At 42.2% G+C, this 25,361-nt stretch overlaps 1 protein-coding gene across 3 annotated transcripts in view; it reads left to right on the top strand.

The window, feature by feature from the left end:
* The window catches only part of nom1 (nucleolar protein with MIF4G domain 1), an 81,993-nt gene that overhangs the window by 19,807 nt on the left and 36,825 nt on the right, over nt 1-25,361 (top strand). For all 3 annotated transcript variants that reach the window (XM_038798383.1, XM_038798381.1, XM_038798382.1), the window contains exon 6: nt 22,798-22,956. In XM_038798383.1, the coding sequence (XP_038654311.1) occupies nt 22,798-22,956 (159 nt within the window). The remainder of the gene's footprint in view (nt 1-22,797; nt 22,957-25,361) is intronic.

Here is a 25,361-nt window from a genome sequence, read left to right as displayed (position 1 = left end):
GCTGTGAAGTTTGTAGGAAGTACAGAAGGACACCAGCACGACCGATAGCAACCCTACCTTTGGCCAGGGATGTGAACGACATTGTGCCCATGGACCTTAAGATCTGGGAGAAAACAAATAATATATTTATTTTTCATTTTGTAGATTTAGCAACCAGATTTAGTCAATCAACGATTGTACGAAGTAAAGAAAAGAGTAATTCTGGATCAAATCCTGGAAAAATGGATCTGGACAGGAATGGGTCCACCGGCAAAATTTCTTACGAATTTGCTAATGATGAGTTTAGGGATATGTGTGAAAACATGAATATCAGGTTATGAACACGGCTGCAGAAAGCCCATTTAGTAATGGTGTCTGCGAAAGAATTCATGCTGTCATCAATGACATGCTTCGGAAAATTTTGGCAGATCTACCAAACTGCAGGCTCAATTCAGCTTTAGCATGGGCAGTACATGCAAAGAATTAATTGCAGATGGTTGGGGGCTATAGTCCTTATCAATTAGTATTTGGTAGAAATCCTAAAATTCCATCCATTTTGGATGACCAGCCTCCAGCTTGGGAGGGGACTGCGATTAGCTCTGGTTTTGCTGAACATTTAAATGCATTACATAGAGTAGAAAAGATTTTTTGGAAGCAGACGTTTCTGAAACAATTCGCAGAGCTTTAAGACAAAAGGTATGGCCATCAGATGCCCTTTTTCAGCAAGGAGACATGGTATACTACGAGAGACAATTCTAATGAATGGGAAGGCCCAGGGAAGATCATAGGCATAGATGGCAAAACAATTATTTTGAAACATGGTAATCAAACTGTTGGGGTACATTCATCAAGGATAATGGGTCCCAATTACAAATTTTCAAATTTAGACAGAGCGGACAGACATGACGAGGAACCAGAATCATCTGGTACGCACGTGTTACAGAACTATGAGGACCAGTTAACTGATATAGACAGGGTTTCTGTAGAGGAACACGACACTTCTGATAAATTAGAACAGGCCATTTTTCCGAGAGGGCAACTGCCAAAAGTTGGTACAAAAGTGACATACTTGCCTGAAGGGTCAAGTCAATGGAAGGATGCAACTGTTATTAGTAGAGCAGGGAAGGCCACTGGAAAGTATAAACATTGGTTGAATGTACAGCATTCAGGGGAGATAGTTAAGACAATGGATTGGGAAAACAAAGTTTAAAAAATGGAGGGCACAGAAACGCAGTGCCAGTTCAGATAGTACATCAGGTAGTGAACAGGTTCTCAGGAAAAGGTTGAGAACTATTGAAAGGACATCTCACAACAGAAGGGAAAGATCTAGCAGTACAGAACGAGATACCAGGCGGGAGAGGGGACGTAGTTTATCAAGATCTCGGAACATGAGTAAGACTACGAATACTAACAGGAGTAGAAGCCCACATGCACGTGAGATTTTGGTGGCTTCAAATAAATTAGATGAAAAAGTTATCAAAGATGCTAAACAGCAAGAATTGCATAGTTGGAGTGAATTTGGGGTATACACGGAAGTACCCGATAGGGGACAAAAAGCTCTATCCCACAGATGGATTTGCACGGAAAGGGTTCTTCCAGATGGAACTTATAAGGCAAAGGCCAGACTTGCGGCAAGGGGATTTGAAGAAAACTTAGATGATCAGGATTTAAGGGTAGATTCACCTACAGCAGGAAAGGTTATTTTAAAGATTTTCTTGGCTCTATTAGCCACAAAGGCATGGGAATGCAAATATATAGATATAAAAGCTGCCTTTTTGGAGGGGCACCAGCTCCAGAGAGACATTTTTCTCCGTCCTCCGAAAGAGGCAGCTAACACAGAAGGGATACTCTGGAAGTTGAACAAATGTGTATATGGATTGAATGATGCATCTAGAGTGTGGTACTTTTCGGTAAGGTCGATTTTGTTAAAGTTAGGCTGTTGCCAGTTGAAAGCAGATCCTGCAATATTTTACTGGCGCTATAAAGGAAATCTTTATGATGCATGTTGATGACTTTTTGTGGGGTGGGACTAGTGATTTTGAAGCTATTGTAATCTCTGGTTTGAGAAAATAATTCAGGGTTGAAAGTTAGGCTTCTGGTGCATTTAAATATATTGGACTGGAAATCGGACAGACTAAGTTAGGGGCAAATCGGACAGACTAAGTTAGGGGCAACTTTACGTCAGCAATCTTATTTGGAAAGCATCAGCCCAATAGCAATTAGTCGTGGCAAGGTTTCACAAAAAGACGCAGTGGTTTCAAAGATAGAAAAAGAGCAACTACGAAGTTTAATTGGGCAACTGAACTGGTTAGGTAGACAGACTAGACCGGACGTGAGTTTTGATGTCTTAGAGTTGAGTACAAAAATGAATGATTCCAAAGTGGAAGATGTAATAAGAGCAAATAAAGTGTTGGCCAAACTAAAAATGCAGGAGTGTGTTTTGAAGTTCCCGGTTTTAGGTGACCGTAGGTGCTTGAAACTCATAGTTTATAGTGATACGTCCTATGCAAATTTATGTGATGGGGTTTCAAGCGCAGGAGGTTTTATAATTTTCCTTTTGGGGAACAATGGTAAATGTTGCCCTCTTGTGTGGGAAACAAAGAAAATAAGGAGAGTTGTCAAAAACACTTTGGCTGCTGAGACGTTAAACCTTGTGGAAGCGGTGGATATGGCCTTTTATATAAGTCAGATATTGACAGAAATTAGGGGATTTGGGTAATATACCTATTGACTGTCACATTGACAATAAATCCCTGTGGGGAAAATGTGCAGTTTACAAAAAGTGTCAATGAAAAGAGGTTACGGATATACATTGCAAGTTTGAAGCAGATGTTGGACAGAGGGGAAATAACAAAAATTAAATGGGTCGACAGTAGCTATCAACTGTCAGACTGTTTTACGAAAAGAGGGGCTAGTTCACGGAAACTTTTGGATATTGTTAATGCGCTTGTTTCTGTGATTTTTTTTTCTCTCTTCCAAACAAAGAAAAGGGGGGGAAATCACGTGTGTGTGATTTCGTTTCTTGAAATTTTGGTTTTCACCTAATTGATTTTTTTCTCCAAGGAAGGGGAGACTGTTAAGTAATGGGTTAAGAGACATTGCAATTAGTTGTCTCATTTATGTTAAGTGTCCAATAATTGACACTGATATGTAAAGGGGCTTCAGGTGGCCTCTGGGTCTTGTGATGTGTAGAGTTTTGTGCAGAGTCTGTTGGAAGAAATAAAAGTGTGTTGGTGAAAAAGGAACAGAACTTTTGTCTCTTCATACCACAGCATCTAATACGTCTACCACTGAAAGCCTCATCCATGCTTTTGTCACCTCCAGGCTCATCTTCCCATACACCTTTTTACCTTTTGGGGGAATTAGTTGAAGTATTCCTGACATGATTCTCAGCCCATTGAACTTTATCATTAATGCTCTTTCCATGGTCAACATATCCTGGCATTTGTTGCTCGTTATGCTTTCCCCTAATTTGCTGTGTTTTAACTACCTTTGCTCAAGAGTCGCCAGGTATCGTAATGATACCACCACAGGGTTCAAACCCGAATACTGATCAATGACTCGATACACCAGTTAGTAAGTTTTAAATCAATGCACATTTATTTACACAGTCAATTATTATTCGTGCACAAACTCTACTCACTAAACTACAACTACTACTAAAAGACTGTACTTAGCTTCGAGTGGCCCACTCAGCCAGAGGAACAATGGCCGTTGCCCGGTTCTGATACTGCTGGCTTCGAACTGGTATAGAATAGTAGCTAGGAGCGCCTATCTCGTAGTGTGCGTTGACCTTAGACTTACTTGGCTGGTGCTTGGCGGTCTCTCGTAGCTGAGAGCCAAATGCCAAGGTGAAGATGGAGAAAGTAAGAGTTCTCAAGAGAGCAAACTGACCTTGGGGACTCTGTTTTATACCCCATGGGGTTTTGCGCCCTTCTGGGCGGACCCTGGACTTGGTCCCAATTAATTGGACCATGTCCCAATCGTTTGTATCGATTCTCTCCAATAACGGGGTCGTTCCCTGATCGTTGGGCGGGCTCTAGGTAACCGTTGGCCTGCCTTTGTTTTAGCGTCCACTGGCGCCGGGAAGTCTGTCCTGGTACCGATTTGTTTCAATGTTCCTTTTTGTCCCCGGAGATGGCTCATTACTATGCTAATGGCTTCTAGTTCCAGTTCTGTCTGGGTTCTGCAAGTTCCAATCCACAGGAAACCTTGCACCTGCTTGTTTTTCTAATGCTGTCCATTTTTCCCTGCACTCTTTGCGAGTATCCATTTTGAAATCGGGACATGGCCACCCCAGGTGGCTACACATTGGACACAAACCCAGAGCTTCTGGTCCAGTGCTAAAGGAGCTACCACTGCACCTCAAGGGTTCCTATTGGCATCGTATAAGATCTTCCTTTAAAAGCTACATCTTTGACCAAGTTTTCAATTGTACATCTTAGTATTTTATCCTTTTACTCTCATTTTCTGTCTGTTAGTTTCCTACATTAAAAGTGCAAGTTGTTGTTGAATTAAGTCATCCCTTTTATCATGAGTGTTCAAGAGTATTGAAATGAAAAATGAATGAAAATCGCTTATTGTCACAAGTAAGCTTCAAATGAAGTTACTGTGAAAAGCCCCAAGTCGCCACATTCAGGCGCCTGTTCAGGAAGACTGGTACTGGTCTGCTTTCAAAGCCAGCGATTTAGCCGTGTGCTAAACCAGCCATTGTTATTGATAAGTGAGTCAGCCAATATCCACATTATATATTTGTCAGGTTAAATAGCTATGCATTAATCTCGGATAATATGTCCAGTATGCATAAACTGAACTTGAGTACCGTGCATGTCAAATTGCTATATGAATTGAATGAAGGCTGAGCTCCTTGAGCAGAAATTTGCATAGCTTGAGAGTAAAATGGGCACATTCCATTTGGAGATAGAATGTTTTCCAGAGCAGGCGTTTGAGAATATTGTCGCCACACAAGAGTGTTAAGAGTAGAGAAGGTTTGGTTCCAGTCAGCAGTGACATGGTTAGGCTAGAAAGGTTATTATGGAGCTGATTTGCTTAATGGGATCTGTTTGACTACCTATGATGTGAACAAAATGGTTGACAGAGTAGTCTATGGGAATAGTGTAGATGGGCTTTAGAGTGGTTTCACAGGTTGGCGCAACATCGGGGGCCGAAGGGCCTGTATTGCGCTGTAATGTTCTAGTGTTAAAATGTTGGAATGAAAGGAATATTGAAGAATTGAGAATCAAGGTTAAAAATGAAATTGGGATAAAATAAATGAAAGAAATTGGATAAAAAGGAATTGATGAGTGTAGCAGTCTGAAGAGCTATTTTTGAAATGTGAATTAACGTAGTAATAGGAAAACAAGTGTTGACCTATGACAATAGCACCTTGAAATGGGTGTTAGAACTATAGAAGAAGTGAGTTCTAAGTGGAGAGAGAATATTATTCACAACAATATGTTCAAAGCCTGGTCCAAGGTGTTAAGATAGCAAAGCATCAAAGGCAAAGGACAGTACAACCACGGGAGGATGTCTGAGTGCAGCAGGAGAGAAGCCGCTACCACCATAGCCACACCCAGCCGAATAAAGGCTGTACCAAAAACAAGTTGTGGCTAAAAGTTTATTTCAGAACCTCTACACTGAACTGAAGGTCTTCAAAAACCTAGAAAATAACCTGTGGGTGTTAACTAATATGTTGGATTTAGTTCATTGAGTTATATAATATTGAATGTTGTTTGGTAAAAGGGACATTTCTGAGTTCAGATAATATAGGTAGTTGGGAACTGTTACGATCCCTGCTGATATAACTGGACGGGAAGATCCCAGAATAGACCCCTGGCTCAAAAGACCATAACTTTTGCTTTTGTTTTATATAAAAAAGGAGGAACATAGTCACAGGGCCGCTAATTAGTTTAAACAAGAAGAAAAAAAAACATTTGTTAAACATGGAAAAATTGGATTATAATACAATATACCTTTACTCCTTTAGTTTAACAAATATAGATTGCAAAGTATATTTTAAGCTACAATGATCTCATTAACACAAAAAGTCCTTTTTAAGCATTCCTCACTGAACCCTAGTGGATGTCTGTGGATTGTGCCTCAAAAAAACCCTTGATGATTTTCATACCATGAACCACCTTGTCTGACTGAACTCCAGCTTCCACATGAGTGATTTCAAATTCTGCTTTCAAACGTCGCACGTTCAAATTTTTTTTAAATTAAGCTTCCCCCTCCACTGCTTCCATCAAGGTTTTTGCTTTCAGGTTATTACACCTCTCTCTTCAGGATTCCTTTGTCTTAAAGACTTTTAAAGAAACTCCACGGTTCAGCCACTGATTTCCACAATTATTTCAACTCATTCTTCAGGCTGTAGTAAAAATCTCGCAAACTTGAAAATCATTTCAGATATCTTTCTGGCGTCTCAGCCTTCTTCTCAGCTCGGTCTGTCTTTTCTTTACTGAACGGTTCTCTCATCGAGTACCTTAACTTCAGACATCTTGGAAATTTCTCTTAATTTATCTAGTTCCCTTAACTAGCTGCTCTTCAGATCTCTGCACTTCTTTTCTTAACCATTGCTCCATGGCATGGCTTTTCTTCTAGCTGAGAGAGATGTTCTTTCTCGAACCTTCAAAACCAATTACTTCGAGCAGAGTTGAGAGCTGCCTTCTCTCACTACCTATCTCCAATTGCAATGAAATTAGCTGAACTAAACTTAAAAGCTTCTTTCCCTTACAAAGCCCAGTTACCTCTGCTGGCCTATTTATTCTTTGTGCTGTAGCCCCCTCTAAGCTTTTGGAACTTAACCAACTCCCACACATACAAACACCTATATCCAGCTTGAATTGAACTAGATTTCACCCTTACAGGCATTGAAATATTAAATTAAGCCCACTTCAAATTATACCTTATATCTAATATATACCAACCTAGATATAAACACTTTGTTTTCCTTACAGGAACAAGCGTTCACTTCATGAGATTACTGTTTGTGTATAGACGTTATTGTAATTAAGTGTACTATTGTAGTGTTTTATGGTATTTCTTGTTGCGTGTTTCCTCTTAAATATTCTTTAATTCATTACAAGAAGGATGGACTGTTTCTCACTGGTTGCATGTCTTTCCTCATGTTTTGCCAAAATATACACTAAAAACCAGTGTTCCAAAGTGAACCCTTCTGGATTTTGGGATACCCACCCATTTGACAACAGTGGGATTCTTAACAGTTGGGTCAGGGAAGAATTTTTCAGAACGGCACAACGTCGAGGGCCGAAGGGCCTGTGCTGTACTGTTCTATGTTCTATGTCCTGCTTGTCTTTCTGAATTCGAAGATGGGCAGGTGCCATTTTATTTAGTCAGCTGACCAGAAATTTCCAGAATTGCAGGCTGCTGCAGAGCCACTAGATGGCAATATGTGGATGGTCCGGACAATGTGTAAAGTCTGGTTTGCAACATCAACTGGTGCTTTACCACCAAACATTAACGTGATGCATTTAAAGTGGAAATCCATCATTAATATCATTATCTAATCGCAAACCGATAAATTAAATTAAGTAGTGCAAGATTTGCAATATTATTTCCCATATACCTTGGCATCCCGTACCAGCCTCCCCGAACAGGCGCCGGAATGTGGCGACTAGGGGCTTTTCACAGTAACTTAATTTGAAGCTTACTCGTGACAATAAGCGCTTTTCATTTCATTGGAATTTTCAGTCTGTTTTGAAATGGATGTTTGTGACCCACTCAATTTTTAGTTTAGAGCCTTGCAAATTGCATGATTTTCCCTTGTCTCACTTGCTCTAACACATGCATGGCTATCAGTCAGGACAGAAGGTCACTACATTTTATGATTTTTCTTAAGGTAAAGGCGAGCTTCAGAGGGATTCTGATACATAAGCTTCATTGAGAGGTTACAGTAAAATGAAACCGGGCACAAGATACCTTTGCAGCATATCAATATATTAAAAGTTTATAAAATGGCTAGCTCTTGCATTTTTCCCATCCCTGCTATGTTTTACATGTAGTGAACATGGTGTAGGTGAGTCCCTCAAATTTCTGTTCAATGGGCATGTGAGGAGCTCCCATGAAGGCATGTCAGTCCAATGATTTTTATTGTAAATTGGTAGACTGTATAGCAGAGCAGTCATGAGATTTCTCTTGCGTCTTTTTCTTCATAAACCCCAACTGATTCAAAACTCATCGGCATGTCCTGCTTGCTCATCATCAGTGTCCTAATTGATCGACATCAGCTCCCTCTTTCCTAATGAGTTGAATTTAACAATACCTTCTTCCTGTCGTGCCTCACCATACCTTTACAGTGTCCTCTGATCTTATGCCTTCTCCTGTACAAATTTGACTGCGCAATTCTACTCTCATGAACACCGAGAAAATCGTCTGACTTTTCTTGACATTTACCCATGGCGACATTCCATTGTTTAGAACAGATAGTTTTGGTTTCCAAGACTAACTCTTATCCGAACTAATTGGCTGCAGGGAAATGTGTGTGTTTTGCCGTTACAACAATCTGACTGTTAAAATGGTTGCTCTGATTAGTTGCAATTTTTCCCATGAACTGATTTTGTTCTGGAGGAGACAGTTACAGGACACCAGCTTGCAAAAATGCATAATTTGGTGACCGAAAGCAGAGCTGCACTTAAAAGCATCTCTCATTTTGAACAGGTTGGACTGGGGCCCTCCCAAGTTTGCAATTCAACAAAACAGTAACTGCCGAAAACCCATTGTCCACAGTGGGTGTGAAGACCCACCATCTATCTGGTAATTCTGAGTGGACAATGGCAGTTACTCTAACGCTAATTTCTCGCACCAAAATCTTTTATTGTCCGAAGTCCCAGAAAGACCAGGGTAGTATACAGAGAGCTCCACAAGCCACAGCTTATATAAATATAGGAACATGAGTAGGCCATTCAGCCCCTCAAGCCTGTCCCACCATTCAATGAGATCTTGGCTGATCTGTGGCCTATATTCATTTGCCTGCCTTTGGCCCATATCCCTTAATATCTTTGCTTAATAAAATCTATCTATCTCGGATTTAAAATTAACAAATGTTCTAGCTTCAACTGCTGGTTGTGGGAGAGAGTTCCAAACTTCTACCAACCTTTGCATGATGAACTGCCATCAAACATCTCTCCTGAAAGGTCTGGCCCTAATTTTTAGACTCTGCTCCCCTATTTATAGACTATCCAACCAGTAGAAATAATTTACCTTTATCTACCCTGTCTTTTCCTGTTAATATCTTGAAGGCTTTGATCAAATCGCGCATTAAATTCTAGTGTAATTTGGACACCCTCTCCTCGTAACTTAACCCCTGTAAGTCCAGGCATCATCTTTGTACATCTACGTTGCACTCCAAAGGCCAATGTATCATTCCTGCGGTGTGGTTCCCAGACCGGGTAACAGTACTCCAAGTTGGGTCTAACCAGGATATTGTATGGCCGCAGCATAACTTCTGTGTCTGAATACGCCAATCTTCCTGATCAGTGTTTTTCAAACCTTTTTTTACCAGGAACCACTTGATGTTGGCACAGACACGATGGGCCGAAGGGCTGCTTTCTGTGCTGTAAAACTCTGACTCTATGGAAGTAGGGAGATATTCAAAGTGCCGAGTGGAGCCACAAGTTTGATATCCATGTTTGAATAATGGGGGGGAAACCGATTTGTATTTTGCTCGCACCTTCACAACTACATGAGCACAAAGTAGTTTGCAGCCATAATGTTACTACTGTAATGCCAATTTGTGCACAGCAAGCACCCACAAACAATGTGGTAAAGACCAAATAATCTGTTTTTTTGTGATGTTGATTACAGGACATCAGGAATAACTCCCTGCTTTTATTGCGATAACACTGTGGTTAGCACTGTTGCTTCACAGCGCTAGGGACCCGGGTATGATTCCAGACTTGGGTCATCGCACGGAGTCTGCACGTTCTCCCCTTGTCTTCATGGGTTTCCTCCCACAAAGTCCAGAAAGATGTGCAGGTTGGGTGAATTAGACATTCTGAATTCTCCCTCCGTGTAACCGGACAGGCGCTGTAGAGTGGCGACTCAAGGGTTTTCATAGTAACTTTGTTGCAATGTTATGTAAGCCTACTTGTGACGAGAATAACGATTATTATTATTAAATGTGTCCCATGGTATCTTTTACATCCACGTGAGGCAGAGCCTCCATTTAACAGGGTATCGGGAAAATAGCAGTCTAACACGGTAACACCAGTGCAGTACGACACTAGGGTGTTAGCCTAGATGTGAAGCCACAACCTGTCTGATGTAGATACAAGTGTGTTACCCACTAAGCCGCGACTAACACTGAGGAAAGGCTACAGAAGCTTAATAAGCCTTGACCTTAAAGATAATCTTGCAGGAGAGGATGAAGTATGCTAATAAATGGCTGGGAAAGATGAATCTAGAACATTGCTGCAGATTAAACTGAAAGTAAGACAAAGGGAAACGGGTTTAAACTCAAAAAGGTTGCTTTTAGGATTGGCATCAAGAATTTGTTCACTTACGATGCAAGATGGGGGAGGGGGGGGGCAGACAAAGGCAGCGAATTTCAATACGGTTCCGATAATTTTCCTCTGGTTGCTTTTGAAGAGTCCAAGTGTAATTGTTCTGCAGGTGTGGATCGACACCCAAATCCAGAAAAACTCTCCAACCTGGTGTTTGTCTTCTCAAAAGTTCCTTCCAACGAGAGAGAGAGTGTGTATATGTGGAGGGCTTGCAAGGTGGGGGTATGTGCTCACTTCTCTATAGAAATGGGGACCGAGTTTCTTTGTGGGTGATCCTGAAAAGCTACTCAATTTAATGTTAGTTGATTGAAAGACTTCAGTGAAGAATCGGATTGATTGGCGTTGATGTCCCATTACTCGGCTTCAGTCTTGTCTGTGTGATAGTTCTAAATTACAGCTAACCATCTGGCTTGCAGTTGGGATGTCTGTCAGCCTGCAAGTTCAATCTGCTTCTCACTCCTGGATGCATTCTCTCGTATCTCTCCTCACAAAGGCCATTTTGATGGCACTCTTTCTGTTTGCCATCCTTCTGCCCTTACCCAGTAGTTGGGATACTTGCGTTGATTTCAGGGTGCACCATGACCCTTTTTACACCTGCCTGCGACCCACCCACAGGTCGTGCCCCCCACTTTGAAAAAGCCTGCTCTAGATATAAAGGCGAGCATTCCATTAGCCTTTTCGATTATTTTCTGCACTTGTTCATGGCATTTTAAAGATCTATGCACCTGAACCCCCAATTCTCTTTAGACATCCACTGTACGTAACTTCTTTCCATTTAGAAAGTACCCTACTCTATCCTCTTTTGGTCCAAAATGGATAACCTCCCACTTGTTTACGTTGAATTCCATCTGCCACAATTTTGCCTATTTGCCTAATCTGTCAATATCTCCGTGCAATTTTATGCTATCATCTAGACAATCTACAATGCCGTCTAACTTTGTATCATCAGCAAATTTGGATATATGCTCTATGCTATCACCCAAGTTGTCGATGAATAATGTAAATAATTGAGGCCCCAACACAGATCCCTGTAGTACACCACCAATTCAATCCTATCAATTAGAGTAATTATCCATTATCCCCACTCTGTTCTCTGCCATTTATCCAATTTCCTAACCATGTCAATAATTTGTGGGCTTCCACATTAGTTAACAGTATCTTATGTGGGACTTTATCAAATGCCTTCTGAAATATGGGTGGCACAATTACAAGGGGGCACAAGTTCAAGGTGAGGGGGGAAAGGTTCAGTGGAGGTACGCTGGGGAAGTTTTTTTAAACGGTGGTGGTGGTGGCCTGGAATGCACTGCCAAGTGAGGTGGTTGTGGCAAATACGTTAGTGACCTTTAAGACTTATCTGGATAGGCACATGAACAGACGTGGTATAGAACGATACAGGCGGTTGGTCTAGATAGGATCGGCGCAGGCTTGGAGGGCCTGTTCCTATGCTGTATTCTTTGTTCTTTTGTTTGGCACGGTAGCACAATGGTTAGCACTGTTGTTTCACAGCACCAGGGACCCGGGTTCGGTTGTCAGTGCGGAGTCTGCATGTTCTCCCCATGTCTCTGGATTTCCTCCCACAAACCCCAAAAGACGTGCTTGTTGGGTGAATTGGATATCCTGAATTCTCCTTCAGTGTACCCGAACAGGCACCATAGTGTGGTGACTCGGGGACTTGCACAGTAACTTCATTTTAGTGTCTACTTGTGACCTTCCTTTCATGAATCCATGCTGGCTCTCCCTGATCAACCAACATTTTTCAAGCTGTTAAGTTACCCTATCCCAGCAATGTCCCCACCACAAATGTTAGGCTAACTTGGTTTCCCTTTTTCACCCTTCTTAAAAAGTGGAGTGACATGTGCAATTTTCCAATCCAGAGGGGCTATTCCTGAATCTACGCAACTCTGAAATATTATAATTAGGGCATCTACAATGTACTCCCCGACTTCCTTTCACACCCTTGGATGGAAACCCATCAGGTCTTGTGGAGTTGTCACTCTTCCAGGAAAATGAAGGGACCAGGAGCACTCGCTTTCTTAGTTACTGATGCTGTACTTGGGTTAATTGTATTAAGTCCCCGTCTTCTATCAACTATTTTTTGTTTGGGGACTTCCAATTGTAAATATTGAGACAAAGTAATTGTTCAGCGTGTCTGCCATTTCCCCATTATCAATGACAATATCTCCATTTTCAGCTTTTAGTGAGCCCACATTGCTGTTGAACCCGCTTTACCATAATATAATTATAAAATTTCTTCTTATGATATGGATATCCCTTGCAAGTTTCCTTTCATCATACCTTTTAGTAGATCTTATAAGCTGTTTTGTGACCCGTTGCTGGTCTTTTTATCTGTCCTATTCATCTGGATCGGTGCTGTGTTTTGCATTTTTGTGTGCCCTTTTTGTTTTATGCTGTCCCTAACCTCTTGTCCATGGTTTTTTTTCTGTGCAGCTTACCCCTCTCGGGGATATATACTCGCTCTGTATCTTGTTAAATATTTTGTTATATGTTCTCCACTGTTCTTCAGTCATTTGACAGTCTCTACCTCATCCTGTTAAAGTCGGCCTTTCCCAAGTCTAAAATACTAGTAGCTGATTTGTGCTTTCACTTTCAAGCGCTCATTGAATTCGCTCATGTTTTGACCACTATTTGATAGATGTTCACGCACAATTAGACTACTAATTAAATTTGGCTCATTGCTCATAGCTATGCCAAACCAAGTTCGTTACTTTGTCTTGAATGACGTTGAGTTTCTTGACTGTTGGAACATCACTCACCCAGGTAAGCGGAGCATATTACATCACACTCCCAACTTGGGTCTTATAGATAAAAGCAAATTAATGCGGATGTTGGAATCTGAAAGCAAAAGAGAAAATGCTGGAAAATCTCAGTAGGCCTGGCAGCATCTGTAGGGAGAGAAAAGGGCTAACGTTTTGAGTCCAGATGACCCTTTGTCAAAGCTTTGGGTTGCTGCCAAGACCTGCTGAGATTTTCCAGCATTTTCTCTTTTGGGTCTTAGCGATGATGGACTGGCTTTGGGGAGTCTGGCTAAGTGACTCACTGCATAATCCTCAACCTCTGCCTGTTCTTGTCGCCACTGCATTTTTGTGGCTGGTCCAGTTAAGCTGTTCAGTGATAACCCTCGGGTTGTTATTAGTGGGGGATTCAGCAATGGCAAGTATGGATCCTCCAGAGTAAAAAGTTAGATTTGCTGTTGGTGGAGGTGGTAATTTGCAATTACAATTTTGCCATTAAACTTGAAGCATAATTATACTTCCATAATATATGGTATAATGTATAGATCTATATTGTAACATAGTTTTGTTGACCGTTGTCTATTCTTTGTGCCTGCCTTACATTGAAAGATTCATAGAAGCAGAAAGCATTGCACAAAATCTAGTTGAACCATAACTGTACATTACATTGATGAAAAGGTTAATGTTATCCTCTTCGAAAAGTGGATTTGTTTTTATATCCAGACTGTAAATGTGTCTGTTTGGTGTGACAAAGACTGTTAACGAGAGTGTTTACTTGATAGTTAAAAGGGACCATTACAAAACCACTTCAGATGCAATGTGTTTTATTGCTCCTGTATTTCCAAGCAGAATTTACTTTATAGTCTGAAAAATGAAGTTTGTGATCCGATATTTTTTTCTGAACATATTTCCGTTGTAAGTAAATGGAAAACTCAATTCTGTAGAACATCTGGTCTCACTCAGTGCAGCTCTTCTGTCTTTAGCAAAGCCACACCATGCAATGAGTGGGAAAAAATTTTTGTCAGAAGATGTACAAAAATACACAGTTGTTTTTGATGTAAATGGAACTAATCTTCCAACAGTGAATACATATAAGAAATGGGAAATATATTTATAAATATATTTTTGTGTCGTGATTATTGTGAATATAGATTAACTCAATTGTGTGATAGATGCACAAACAATGGAGTTGGTTATCAAAATTAACTTTAGATGCAGTTTTGTTTTGTTCATGGGTTATGGCTATGCAAGCATTTGTAACCCATCCCGAATTGCCCTTGAGAAGGTGATGATCAGCCACCTTGAACCGCTACGGTCCAAATTATGTAGGTAAATGCTGTTGGGAAGGGAGTTCCAGGATTTTAACTCTATGATGGTGAAGGAATGGGGATATAGTTCCAAGTCAGCTAGTGGTATTCCCTGCATCTGCTGTCCTTGTCCTTCTAGGTGGTAGAGGTTGCCAGTTTGGAAGATGCTTTTGAAGGCTCTTTAGTGAATTGCATCTCTTAGATCAGTGCTTTTCAAAGTGGGGGTAATGACCTGTGGGTCGGTTGTGGGATGATGAAAAATGGGTCATCAAACGGTCCAGGAAAATTATCCCCAAAGATCACCTGATCTTTTCCCCCCATTTTCTCTCTGGGTAAATTCTCACTTCAGTACAATGTATGACGACATGAGGCTGATGTCGAGGCCAGTGCCATGGACTTCCTTGCCTCCCTGGGTCACTGTTGGAGTCACCACCACCGACAGCCTCCAGCAACAACTTCTGTTTCTGCAGCAACTGATCGGCCAGGTTAGTCAGCACCTGCAACTACAATCGAAGAGTTTAAAAGAAAAATCCGTTTTCTTTAAATTTCTATCCTGAAGATACTTCTTTATGCAGAGTTAGCTTCAATAGTGCTTCATGCATCTCCCACCCCAAACCAAATGGCTGTTTGCTGTCATGTGTTTCCACAAGTAGCCCAGTCAGCAGCTCTTAAAGAGTACTCCCTTATACATGATTTAGCAACTAATTCCGGTGTATCCTGTGGGGATCTTGTGGTTTTCAATTGGTCCATTGTTACAAAGCTGATTCATATTTGCCCCATTCTGAACTCGGCTCTGGGGGGCGGTTGTGGGTTTGGGAACTCCATTCATCCCAGTCGGGGGAAAAATGCATCTGTTCAAGTACAGATCATAGGAAGTGCAGAGTCAACGATCTCACAAAGAGACCTACTTTAAGATTAACGTTCTGAATCAGATGCATGTTTAATGTCTGCCACTGTTAACATTGTCAATGAACCTTGATTTTCTCTTGCCTTAATGTTGATGTCTGTTGAATTTCAGTTACTCTTCACCTTGTCAATCAGATCTATGTTTAAAGGCATGCTGCATTGTCTAAGGCGTTTGATGTATATTTAAAATGAGCTGTTCGCCACTCACATTCTTGAGATCAGTCACTCAAGTGAGACTGACTTTGCGATTAATGGTGAGCTGCCTTCCTTCCCCATTAGGTCAAAAGCCAGGTGTGTTTCCAAGAATTCCTCCTTCAAACACCAAGAGTCTGCAATCAACTGTCTTGAGCACTAATCCATTCAGAGATTTTTATTTCAAGTTATTTAGATCGCCAAGTAACAACAAAAAATAGAAAATATATTTTACAATTTTTACATTTAATAAAAAAAGTGCCACGAATGAGTGTGACATTTTAAAAAGTAAATGGAGAATCTATTGTGAATGTGGAGTGGGTTACGAGAGTCAGCCATTTTGTTAAATTGGGTCACTGGAAAAAACGTTTGCAAAACACTGCTGCCACAGTGCGTCTTTCAAGTTCAGCAGTCATACCCACTGTAAATGGTTATTATTGAGGTTAGGACATTTTAAAATAAAGTCACTTCTGTGTTTCGGAACATAGCTGAGGAGCTTAGTGACCTCTTTGTATATATATTTTTTAAATTAAGATTGTCCATGGTCAAAGTCGGTTAGGGTTGCAATTAAGATTAATGCTTGATGCAGGCCAAGAGGAGTCGTTCATCTCGGAGCTTTTGATCATGTGTGCTTCAGTCAGTTATGAGTCACCCTGGGGTTTAGTGATAATATTCTTGCGTCCAAGTCTGAAGGTTGGTGTTCAAACCCCACTCCAGTAATGTGGGACATAATCTGAGTTCACCGACACTGTCTATGGAGCTACCTTTTAGATGAGAAGGTAAAGCAAGACCTCATCTGTCCTAAGTAGATGTAAAAGATCCCACGGCACTACCCTATAAAAAGCACATAATTCGCTTGGTGCCCTGCCCATCATTTGCCCCTCAACCAACATAATTGAACCTGGGGCTGGTTTAGCACAGGGCTAAAGAGCTGGCTTTGAAAGCAGGCCCAGGCAGGCCAGCAGCACGGTTCAATTCCCGTACCAGCCTCCCTGAACAGGCGCTGGAATGTGGCGACTAGGTGCCTTTCATAGTAATTTCATTTGAAGCCTACTTGTGACAATAAGCGATTTTCATTTCATTTTTCACCTAATCTAGATGCTTTGGTTGCTGTGTGCAAATTTATACACCATTTTTCCACTTTACAACAATGGAAGAAAATATATGTACAGCAGTTATTTGGTAGTACAGAACTTGATTATTGCTGAAAAAATATATTTTTGTCGAAGCTTTTCATCTTGCACTCAGGCACTTTTCAAGAATGCTAATATTAGGGGAAGCAACAAATTTATACGAAATGGTTGGCAAGCGGACTCTAATTATTAATCATTGTCATGGAGAGTGCACCAGTTGATAGTGACTGACATTTAACTGCCAAGCATTGGTTGAAATTTAAGGTACACAATTCGCTAATTAATTCATTGACCAGTCAGAGTCAAGCTGCCTTGTTAAATTTTCACGCATACGAAATAAATTTGTTGTTTCCCCTTGATAGTGTCCTGATGATTGCAAGATGAAAAGCTTCGACAAAAATGTATTATTTTTTCACCAATATCTACAGTAATTAGCTGTGCAGTGCATTGATTCAGAGGTTTTGGAAGACACTATATAAAGTATTTTCTTCTATTGTATTTGCAATCCATGTTGATGGTTCCGTTTTAATTCCAATCAGTTTTAAATTGAACACTTAAGGGCATCCTGATTCATGATCAAAATTAAAATGCTGAAGTGTTTGCAACTATCCTCAGCCAGAAGTGCACAAAGGATAGGTTCTCTGCTACCTTCTGACCTCCCTGCCATCAAAGATGCCACAGTTCAACCAATGTGATTCACTTCCTGCAGGAACAAGAAATGGCCTGAGTGCACTGGACAGAGCAAAGGCTGCAATCCCTGGCAACATTGTCCATGCTATGCTGAACATGTGTTCTCCAGAACTAGGAACACCTCCAGTCAAGTTAGTCCAGTACACCTAAAATATTTTTTATTGTCACAAGTAGGCTAACATTAACACTGCTATGAAGTTACTGTGAAAAGCCCCTAGTCGCCACATTCTGGCGCCTGTTTGGGGACAGAGAGGGAAAATTCAGAATGTCCAGTTCACCAAACAAGCACGTCTTGTGGGAGGAAACCAGAGCACCTGGAGGAAACCCACGCAGACACAGGAAGAACTCACAGACAGTGGCCCAAGCCGGGAATCGAACCTGGGACCCTGGCACTGTGAAGTAACAGAGCTAACCACTGTGCTGCCATGCCGCTCCCAATCTGGAGTCATGCGTAGGCTAAACCAGGTAAGGATGGCAGATTTCCGTCCCTAAAGAGCATTTGTGAATCAGGTGGGTTTTTACAACAATGGTATCATGGCCACCGTTAGACTTTTAATTCCAGATTTTTATTGACTTCAAATTTCACCTGCTGTGATGGTATTCAAACCCGGGTCCCCCGAACGCTACCCTGGGTCTAACTCTAAATTAATCTGAATTAATTGAATCCTTACAGTGTAGAAGGATGTCATTCAGCGCATCGTGTTTACACCGACTCCCCCGCAGCCCCTCCTAACCTGCACATCTTTGGACAGTGGGGGGAAACTGGAGCACCCGGAGGAAATCCACACAAACACTGGGAGAAAGTGCAAACTCCACGCAGACAGTCACCCAAGGCCAGAATTGAACCCAGCTCCCTGACGCTGTGAGGCAGCAATGCTAACTGCTGTTAGTCCAGTGACAATACCACTGATTTCCCCCAATTCACAGATGAGTGTAGTGTTCAGTTCCATTTGCAATTTCTCACCTAATAAAGCAGCCCAGGTCCATTTGCAACAAGGAATCGGAATCATAAAAGGTTAGGAGTGATGTGTGGCACAAATGTCATCACGCAAATGCCAGGAAATAACCATCTTCTAACAAGAGTAGATGAGTAGTTGAGGTAGATGGGTTACCGTCAGGGGAGGGAGAGGGAACCGGCAGGCAGTGCAGGGATCCCCAGTGGTCATTCCCCTCTATAACAAGTATACCGTTTTGGATACTGTTGCGGGGGACGACTTACCAGGGGTAAGCAATAGGGCTCAGGTCTCTGGCACAGAGTCTGTCCCTGTTGCTCAGAAGGGAAGGGAAAAGAGGAACAGAGCACTTGTCATTGGGGACTCCATAGTTAGAGGAACAGACAGGAGGTTCTGTGGGAACGAAAGAGACTCACGGTTGGTGTGTTGCCTCCCAGGTGCCAGGGTTCGTGATGTCTCTGATCGTGTTTTTGGGATCCTTAAGGGGGAGGGGGAGCAGCCCCAAGTCATGGTCCACATAGGTACCAACGACATAGGTAGAAAGAGAGATGGGGATTTGAGACAGAAATTCAGGGAGCTAGGGTGGAAGCTGAGAGCTAGAACAAACAGAGTTGTTATCTCTGGGTTGTTACCCGTGCCACGTGCTAGCGAAGTGAGAAATAAGGAGAGAGAGGAGTTGAACACGTGGCTACAGGGATGGTGCAGGAGGGAGGGTTTTGGTTTCCTGGATAATTGGGGCTCATTCTGAGGTTGGTGGGACCTCTACAAACAGGATGGTCTTCACCTGAACCAGAGGGGTACCAATATCCTGGGGGGGAGATTTGCTAGTGCTCTTCGGGGGGGTTTAAACTAATTCAGCAGGGGGATGGGAACCTAAATTGTAGTCCCAGTGTACAGGATGTTGAGAGTAGTGAGGTCAGGGATAGGGTTAAAAGTTCGAAAGAGGGCACCAGCAAGCAGGACGCTGGTTTGAAGTGTGTCTACTTCAACGCCAGGAGCATCCGGAATAAGGTGGGTGAGCTTGCAGCATGGGGTACCTGGGATCTTGATGTTGTGGCGATTTCAGAGACATGGGTAGAGCAGGGACAGGAATGGTTGTTGCAGGTTCCAGGATTTAGATGTTTTTGTAAGAACAGAGAAGATGGTAAAAGAGGGGGGGGGGTGTGGCATTGTTAATCAAGGAAAGTATTACGGCGGTAGAAAGGACGCTTGAGGACTCGTCTACTGAGGTAGTATGGGCCGAGGTTAGGAACAGTAGAGGAGAGGTCACCCTGTTGGGAGTTGTCTATGGACCTCCGAATAGTTCCAGAGATGTAGAGGAAAGGATTGCAAAGATGATTCTCAACAGGAGCGAGAGTAACAGGGTAGTTGTTATGGGGGACTTTAACTTTCCAAATATTGACTGGAAATACTATAGTTCGAGTACTATAGATGGGTCAGTTTTTGTGCAGTGTGTGCAGGAGGGTTTTCTGACACAGTATGTAGACAGGCCAACAAGGGGCGAGGCCACATTGGATTTGGTACTGGGTAATGAACCCGGCCAGGTGTTAGATTTAGATGTAGGTGAGCACTTTGGTGATAGTGATCACAACTCGGTTATGTTTACTTTAGCAATGGGCAGGGATAGGTATATACCGCAAGGCAAGAATTATAACTGGGGGAAAGGCAATTATGATGCTATTCGGCAAGATTTAGGATGTATAGGATGGGGAAGGAAACTGCAGGGGATGGGTACAATCGAAATGTGGAGCTTTTTCAAGGAACAGCTACTGCGTGTCCTTGATAAGTATGTACCTGTCAGGCAGGGAGGAAGTTGTCGAGCAAGGGAACCGTGGTTTACGAAGGAAGTTGAAGCACTTGTCAAGAGGAAGAAGAAGGCTTATGTTAGGATGAGACATGAAGGCTCAGTTAGGGCACTTGAGAGTTACAAGTTAGCCAGGAAGGACCTAAAGGGAGAGTTAAGAAGAGCGAGGAGAGGACACGAAAAGTCGTTGGCGGATAGGATCAAGGAAAACCCTAAGGCTTTCTATAGGTATATCAGTAACAAAAGAATGACTAGAGTAAGATTAGGGCCAATCAAGGATGGTAGTGGAAAGTTGTGTGTGGAATCAGAGGAGATAGGGGAAGCGTTAAATGGATATTTTTCGTCAGTGTTTACACTGGCGAAAGACAATGTTGTCGAGGAGAACACTCAGGTTCAGTCGACCAGGCTAGATGGAATTGAGGTTCAAAAGGAGGAGGTGTTAGCAATTTTGGAAAATGTCAAAATAGATAAGTCCCCTGGGCCAGATGGGATTTATCCTAGGATTCTCTGGGAAGCCAGGGAGGAGATTGCAGAGCCTTTGTCCTTGATCTTTATGTCATCTTTGTCGACAGGAATAGTGCCGGAAGACTGGAGGATAGCAAATGTTGTCCCCTTGTTCAAGAAGGGGAGTAGAGACAACCCTGGTAATTATAGACCTGTGAGCCTTACTTCGGTTGTGGGTAAAATGTTGGAAAAGGTTATAAGAGATAGGGTTTATAATCATCTTGAAAAGAACAAGTTGATTAGCGATAGTCAACACGGTTTTGTGAAGGGTAGGTCATGCCTCACAAACCTTATTGAGTTTTTTGAGAAGGTGACCAAACAGGTGGATCAGGGTAAAGCTGTTGATGTGGTGTATATGGATTTCAGTAAGGCGTTTGATAAGGTTCCCCACGGTAGGCTATTGTAGAAAATAAGGAAGTATGGAATTGAAGGTGATTTAGCGGTTTGGATCAGTAATTGGCTAGCTGAAAGAAGACAGAGGTTGGTGGTTGATGGCAAATGTTCATCCTGGAGTTCAGTTACTAGTGGTGTACCGCAAGGATCTGTTTTGGGGCCACTGCTGTTTGTCATTTTTATAAATGACCTGGAAGAGGGTGTAGAAGGATGGGTTAGTAAATTTGCAGATGACACGAAGGTCGGTGGAGTTGTGGAGAGTGCTGAAGGATGTTATAGGATACAGAGGGACATAGATAAGCTGCAGAGCTGGGCTGAGAGGTGGCAGATGGAGTTTAATGCGGAAAAGTGTGAGGTGGTTCACTTTGGAAGGAGTAACAGGAATACAGAGTACTGGGCTAATGGCAAGATTCTTGGTAGTGTAGATGAACAGAGAGATCTCGGCATCCAGGTACATAAATCCCTGAAAGTTGCCACCCAGGTTAATAGGGCTGTTAAGAAGGCATATGGTGTGCTAGCCTTTATAAGCAGGGGGATTGAGTTTCGGAACCACAAGGTCATGCTGCAGCTGTACATAACTCTGGTGCGGCCGCACCTGAAGTACTGCGTGCAGTTCTGGTCACCACATTATAGGAAGGATGTGGAAGCTTTGGAAAGGGTTCAGAGGAGATTTACTGGGATGTTGCCTGGTATGGAGGGAAGGTCTTACGAGGAAAGGCTCAGGGAATTGAGGTTGTTTTTGTTGGAGAGGAGAAGGCTGAGAGGTGACTTAATAGAGACATATAAGATAGTCAGAGGGTTAGATAGGGTGGACAGTGAGAGTCTTTTTCCTCGGATGGTGATGACCAACACGAGGGGACATAGCTTTAAATTGAGGGGTGAGAGATATAGGACAGATGTCAGAGGCAGTTTCTTTACTCAGAGAGTAGTAGGGATGTGGAACGCCCTGCCTGCAACAGTAGTAGACTCGCCAACTTTAAGGGCATTTAAGTGGTCACTGGATAGACATATGGATGAAAATGGAATAGTGTAGGTCAGATAGGCTTCAGATGGTTTCACAGGTCGGCGCAACATCGAGGGCCGAAGGGCCCGTACTGCGCTGTAGTGTTTAATGTTCTATGATAACTCCTCTTGCATTACCATCATGGCATCTCTCACTTTCGTCGTCCTGGGGATTACCATTGACCAGAAACTCAACTGGGCCTCCCACTAAATGCTGTAGCAACTAGAACATGTCAGAAGCTGAGTAATCTGCTGTGAGTAGCTCGCCTCTTGACTCCCCAGAGCCTCTCCATCACCTAAAAGATACAACTAAGGAATGCATTGCAGTTCTCTCAACTTGACTGGGTGAATGTCACTGTGGCAACACTCAATTTGTCAGGACAAAGCCAGGGCCATGATTGGCACCATGTCTAACAACCCAGGCCTCTTCTACTAATTTACCATGCCTTGACTATGTACTGTCTACAGGATTAATTGCAGCAACTCAAAGGTTCTTCAGTTGCACCTGCATAAATAAAAGGGCAGAACCTCCAAATCACACACCATTTTAACCTAAATTGATATCATTGTTCCTGGTTCAAAAGCCTGGAATGATGTTTTAAAAAGTGCATTGACTATTGAAAGAAAACAAGCTGATGCTTCATCTCTTCTGTCTTTGCAGATTCACAACAACCGTGGTGACTTCCTCCTCCGTGCAACATTAGAAAACCTACTGACAGCAGACCAAGTAGGACGGTGGTGGATTGTGGGATCTTCATGGAGTGGTGTCCCCATGATTGAAGACACCAGTACTAAAAAACAGCAAAACATTGTTGGAGAAGTAAGTATTTCAGTTGCCGATGTACAATGGATGTGAAGTTTGTTATTTTTGCTTTCATTGATTTCCCCTTTTTATAAGAGTGCAGTTTAGGTTACCTTAACACTGGAAAACAAGTTTTTGGGTTACTTCCTGCAAATCATGAACCTATGATCTTCGCTTAATAAAATAATACCTACATTTGATATTGTGTGTTGGTAGCATTCCTAGCCATTAAAAACAAATAATCTACTTTAACCTGTATATTGAAAAAATGTCTTGCTTTCAAAAGAATTATAGAAATGTCAGTATAAAATGCGGTACTTTGCCCTTTCATGCCTGTGCAGCTGGGAGCTTCCTCCATTGGAAAGTTCTGCTGAAACCTAATTTCCATTTCTTCTGTTTGACTAATTCCTTCTCACGTTTTGTCATTGAATCTGCTTCAAAGGGCATTTGTAGAAAAGCAGTCAATATTCTAATAATTTCATGAAATATTTCTAACCTTGTTAATATTTTATTGCTAATCTTTAGTTTACAATCCTTTCTTGCCGAAGCATTGGCTGGCAGGATAATATTTTACTGTTTGCAGTCTCAAACGCTTTTGGAAATTTGAACATCCATTGAGAATTTTCCTATTTGAGGTAAATTTCCATCCTGCTCTGTAGCACAAGAAAGCTGTTTTTTTTTTTAAACCAGGTGTGGACGCCACTGGCTAGACTACCAATTGTTGCCCATACCTAATTGCCCTTGAATAGGTGGTGGTAAGCTGCCTTCTTGTACTGTTGTAGTCCTTGTGGTGCAGGTGCACCCACTGTGTATTATGGAGGGAGTTCCAGGATTTTGACCCAGCAACCATGAAGGAACGGCGATAAGATAATAAAATAAAAATAAATTTAGAGTACCCAAGTCAGGATGGTGGGGAACTTCCAGATGGCGGCGTTCCCATGTATCTGCATCCCTGACTGACCTCATTAACACTACACCCTGTATGCTTCATCTGATGCCAATGCTTATGTAGTTACATTGTATATCTTGTGTTGCCCTATTATGTATTTTCTTGAATTTTGTTTAATTCCCTTTTCTTCCCATGTACTGAATGATCTGTTGAGCTGCTTGCAGAAAAATACTTTTCACTGTACCTCGGTACACGTGACAATACAAATCAAATCCAATCCAATCCTTGTCCTTCTAGATGGTGGTGGTCATGAATTTAGAAGGTGCTGCCGAAGGAGCCCTGGTGAGTTTCTGCAGTGCATTTTGTACATGGTACACACTGCTGCTACTGTGCCTCGGTGGTAGAAGGAGTGAATGTTTGTGGAAGGGAAGCCAATCAAGCAGGCTGCTTTGTCCAGGATGGTGTTGAGGTTCTTGTGTTGTTAGAGCTGCCTACATCCAGGCTGTTAAGACACACTGGGCTAGGGAATGGTCAATTCCAGCCTCCTTGACCCAGAGTCACGACACAATTGAATTAACAAATTTTTAGAAAACTACCTGAAGTCTTTGGCCCTTCGCTGCCCAATAATTACAGTCACCGGGTTTGTAAATTTACGCACAATTATTTTTTATTAGTAACAAGAACTATAATGAAATGTGCAGCCAATACAATTGGTTACCTACATCTCGCCCACTTTCAATTGCCCCCACCCTACATATATACAATATACCCTCACACACAAGACCGATAAACACAGGAAGAGAGGTGTGAAAATGATGAATAAAAGTAACAGATAAGAGTCTTTGTTTCAGATGCTTGTTTCTAGCACACCGTCCTTTCAAGCCAGGCTTTCAGGTCGAGATTTCTGCTTTCCAGTCTAATGGTTTTCGCTGTAGATTTGTTCAGCTCTCTGCAGTTTCAGAAATAAGGCAGCTTTTCTGGAGAAAACACACAAGAGCAGGTCCTTCCTCTGTGTCCAGGGACCTGACTCTTTCCTTAGGCCCCTGAAATATTGTATGCCCGTGTCATTTATAAAAGAAAATAGGCCTGATGACTTTTCCTGGAGCACAACATTGCACTTATCTTCTGCCTTACAGCCTTTCCTCAATTCATGAAAATATGCAGCACAGGCCTTTTTTTTTAATGAACAATTTTATTGAGGTAGTTTTTGGCTTTATAAACAGTTACAGACATCATCAGAAAGGAGGCAAAAATGTGCAAACATCCACGTACTTTCAATACTTCCATCGTAACATATTGCACAAGCCCGCTCCCCTCCCACCGGTACTACCCGCCATATTTTCCCTCCTACTCTACTCTACCCCCCCTCCCCTGCTGACGCTCACTCTCCCGCAAAGAAGTCAATAAATGGTTGCCACCTCCGGGTGAACCCCTGCACAGATCCCCTCAAGGCGAACTTAATTTTTTCCATCCCCAGGAAACTCGACATGTCCGCAAGCCACCACTCAGTCTTCGGGGGCTTTGAGTCCCTCCA

The sequence above is a fragment of the Scyliorhinus canicula genome, chromosome 5 (genome assembly GCF_902713615.1).
Source record: "Scyliorhinus canicula chromosome 5, sScyCan1.1, whole genome shotgun sequence".
Lineage (NCBI taxonomy): Eukaryota > Metazoa > Chordata > Chondrichthyes > Carcharhiniformes > Scyliorhinidae > Scyliorhinus > Scyliorhinus canicula.
Note: the sequence above shows the minus strand (reverse complement) of the source record. Positions and strands in the feature narration are given on the sequence as shown.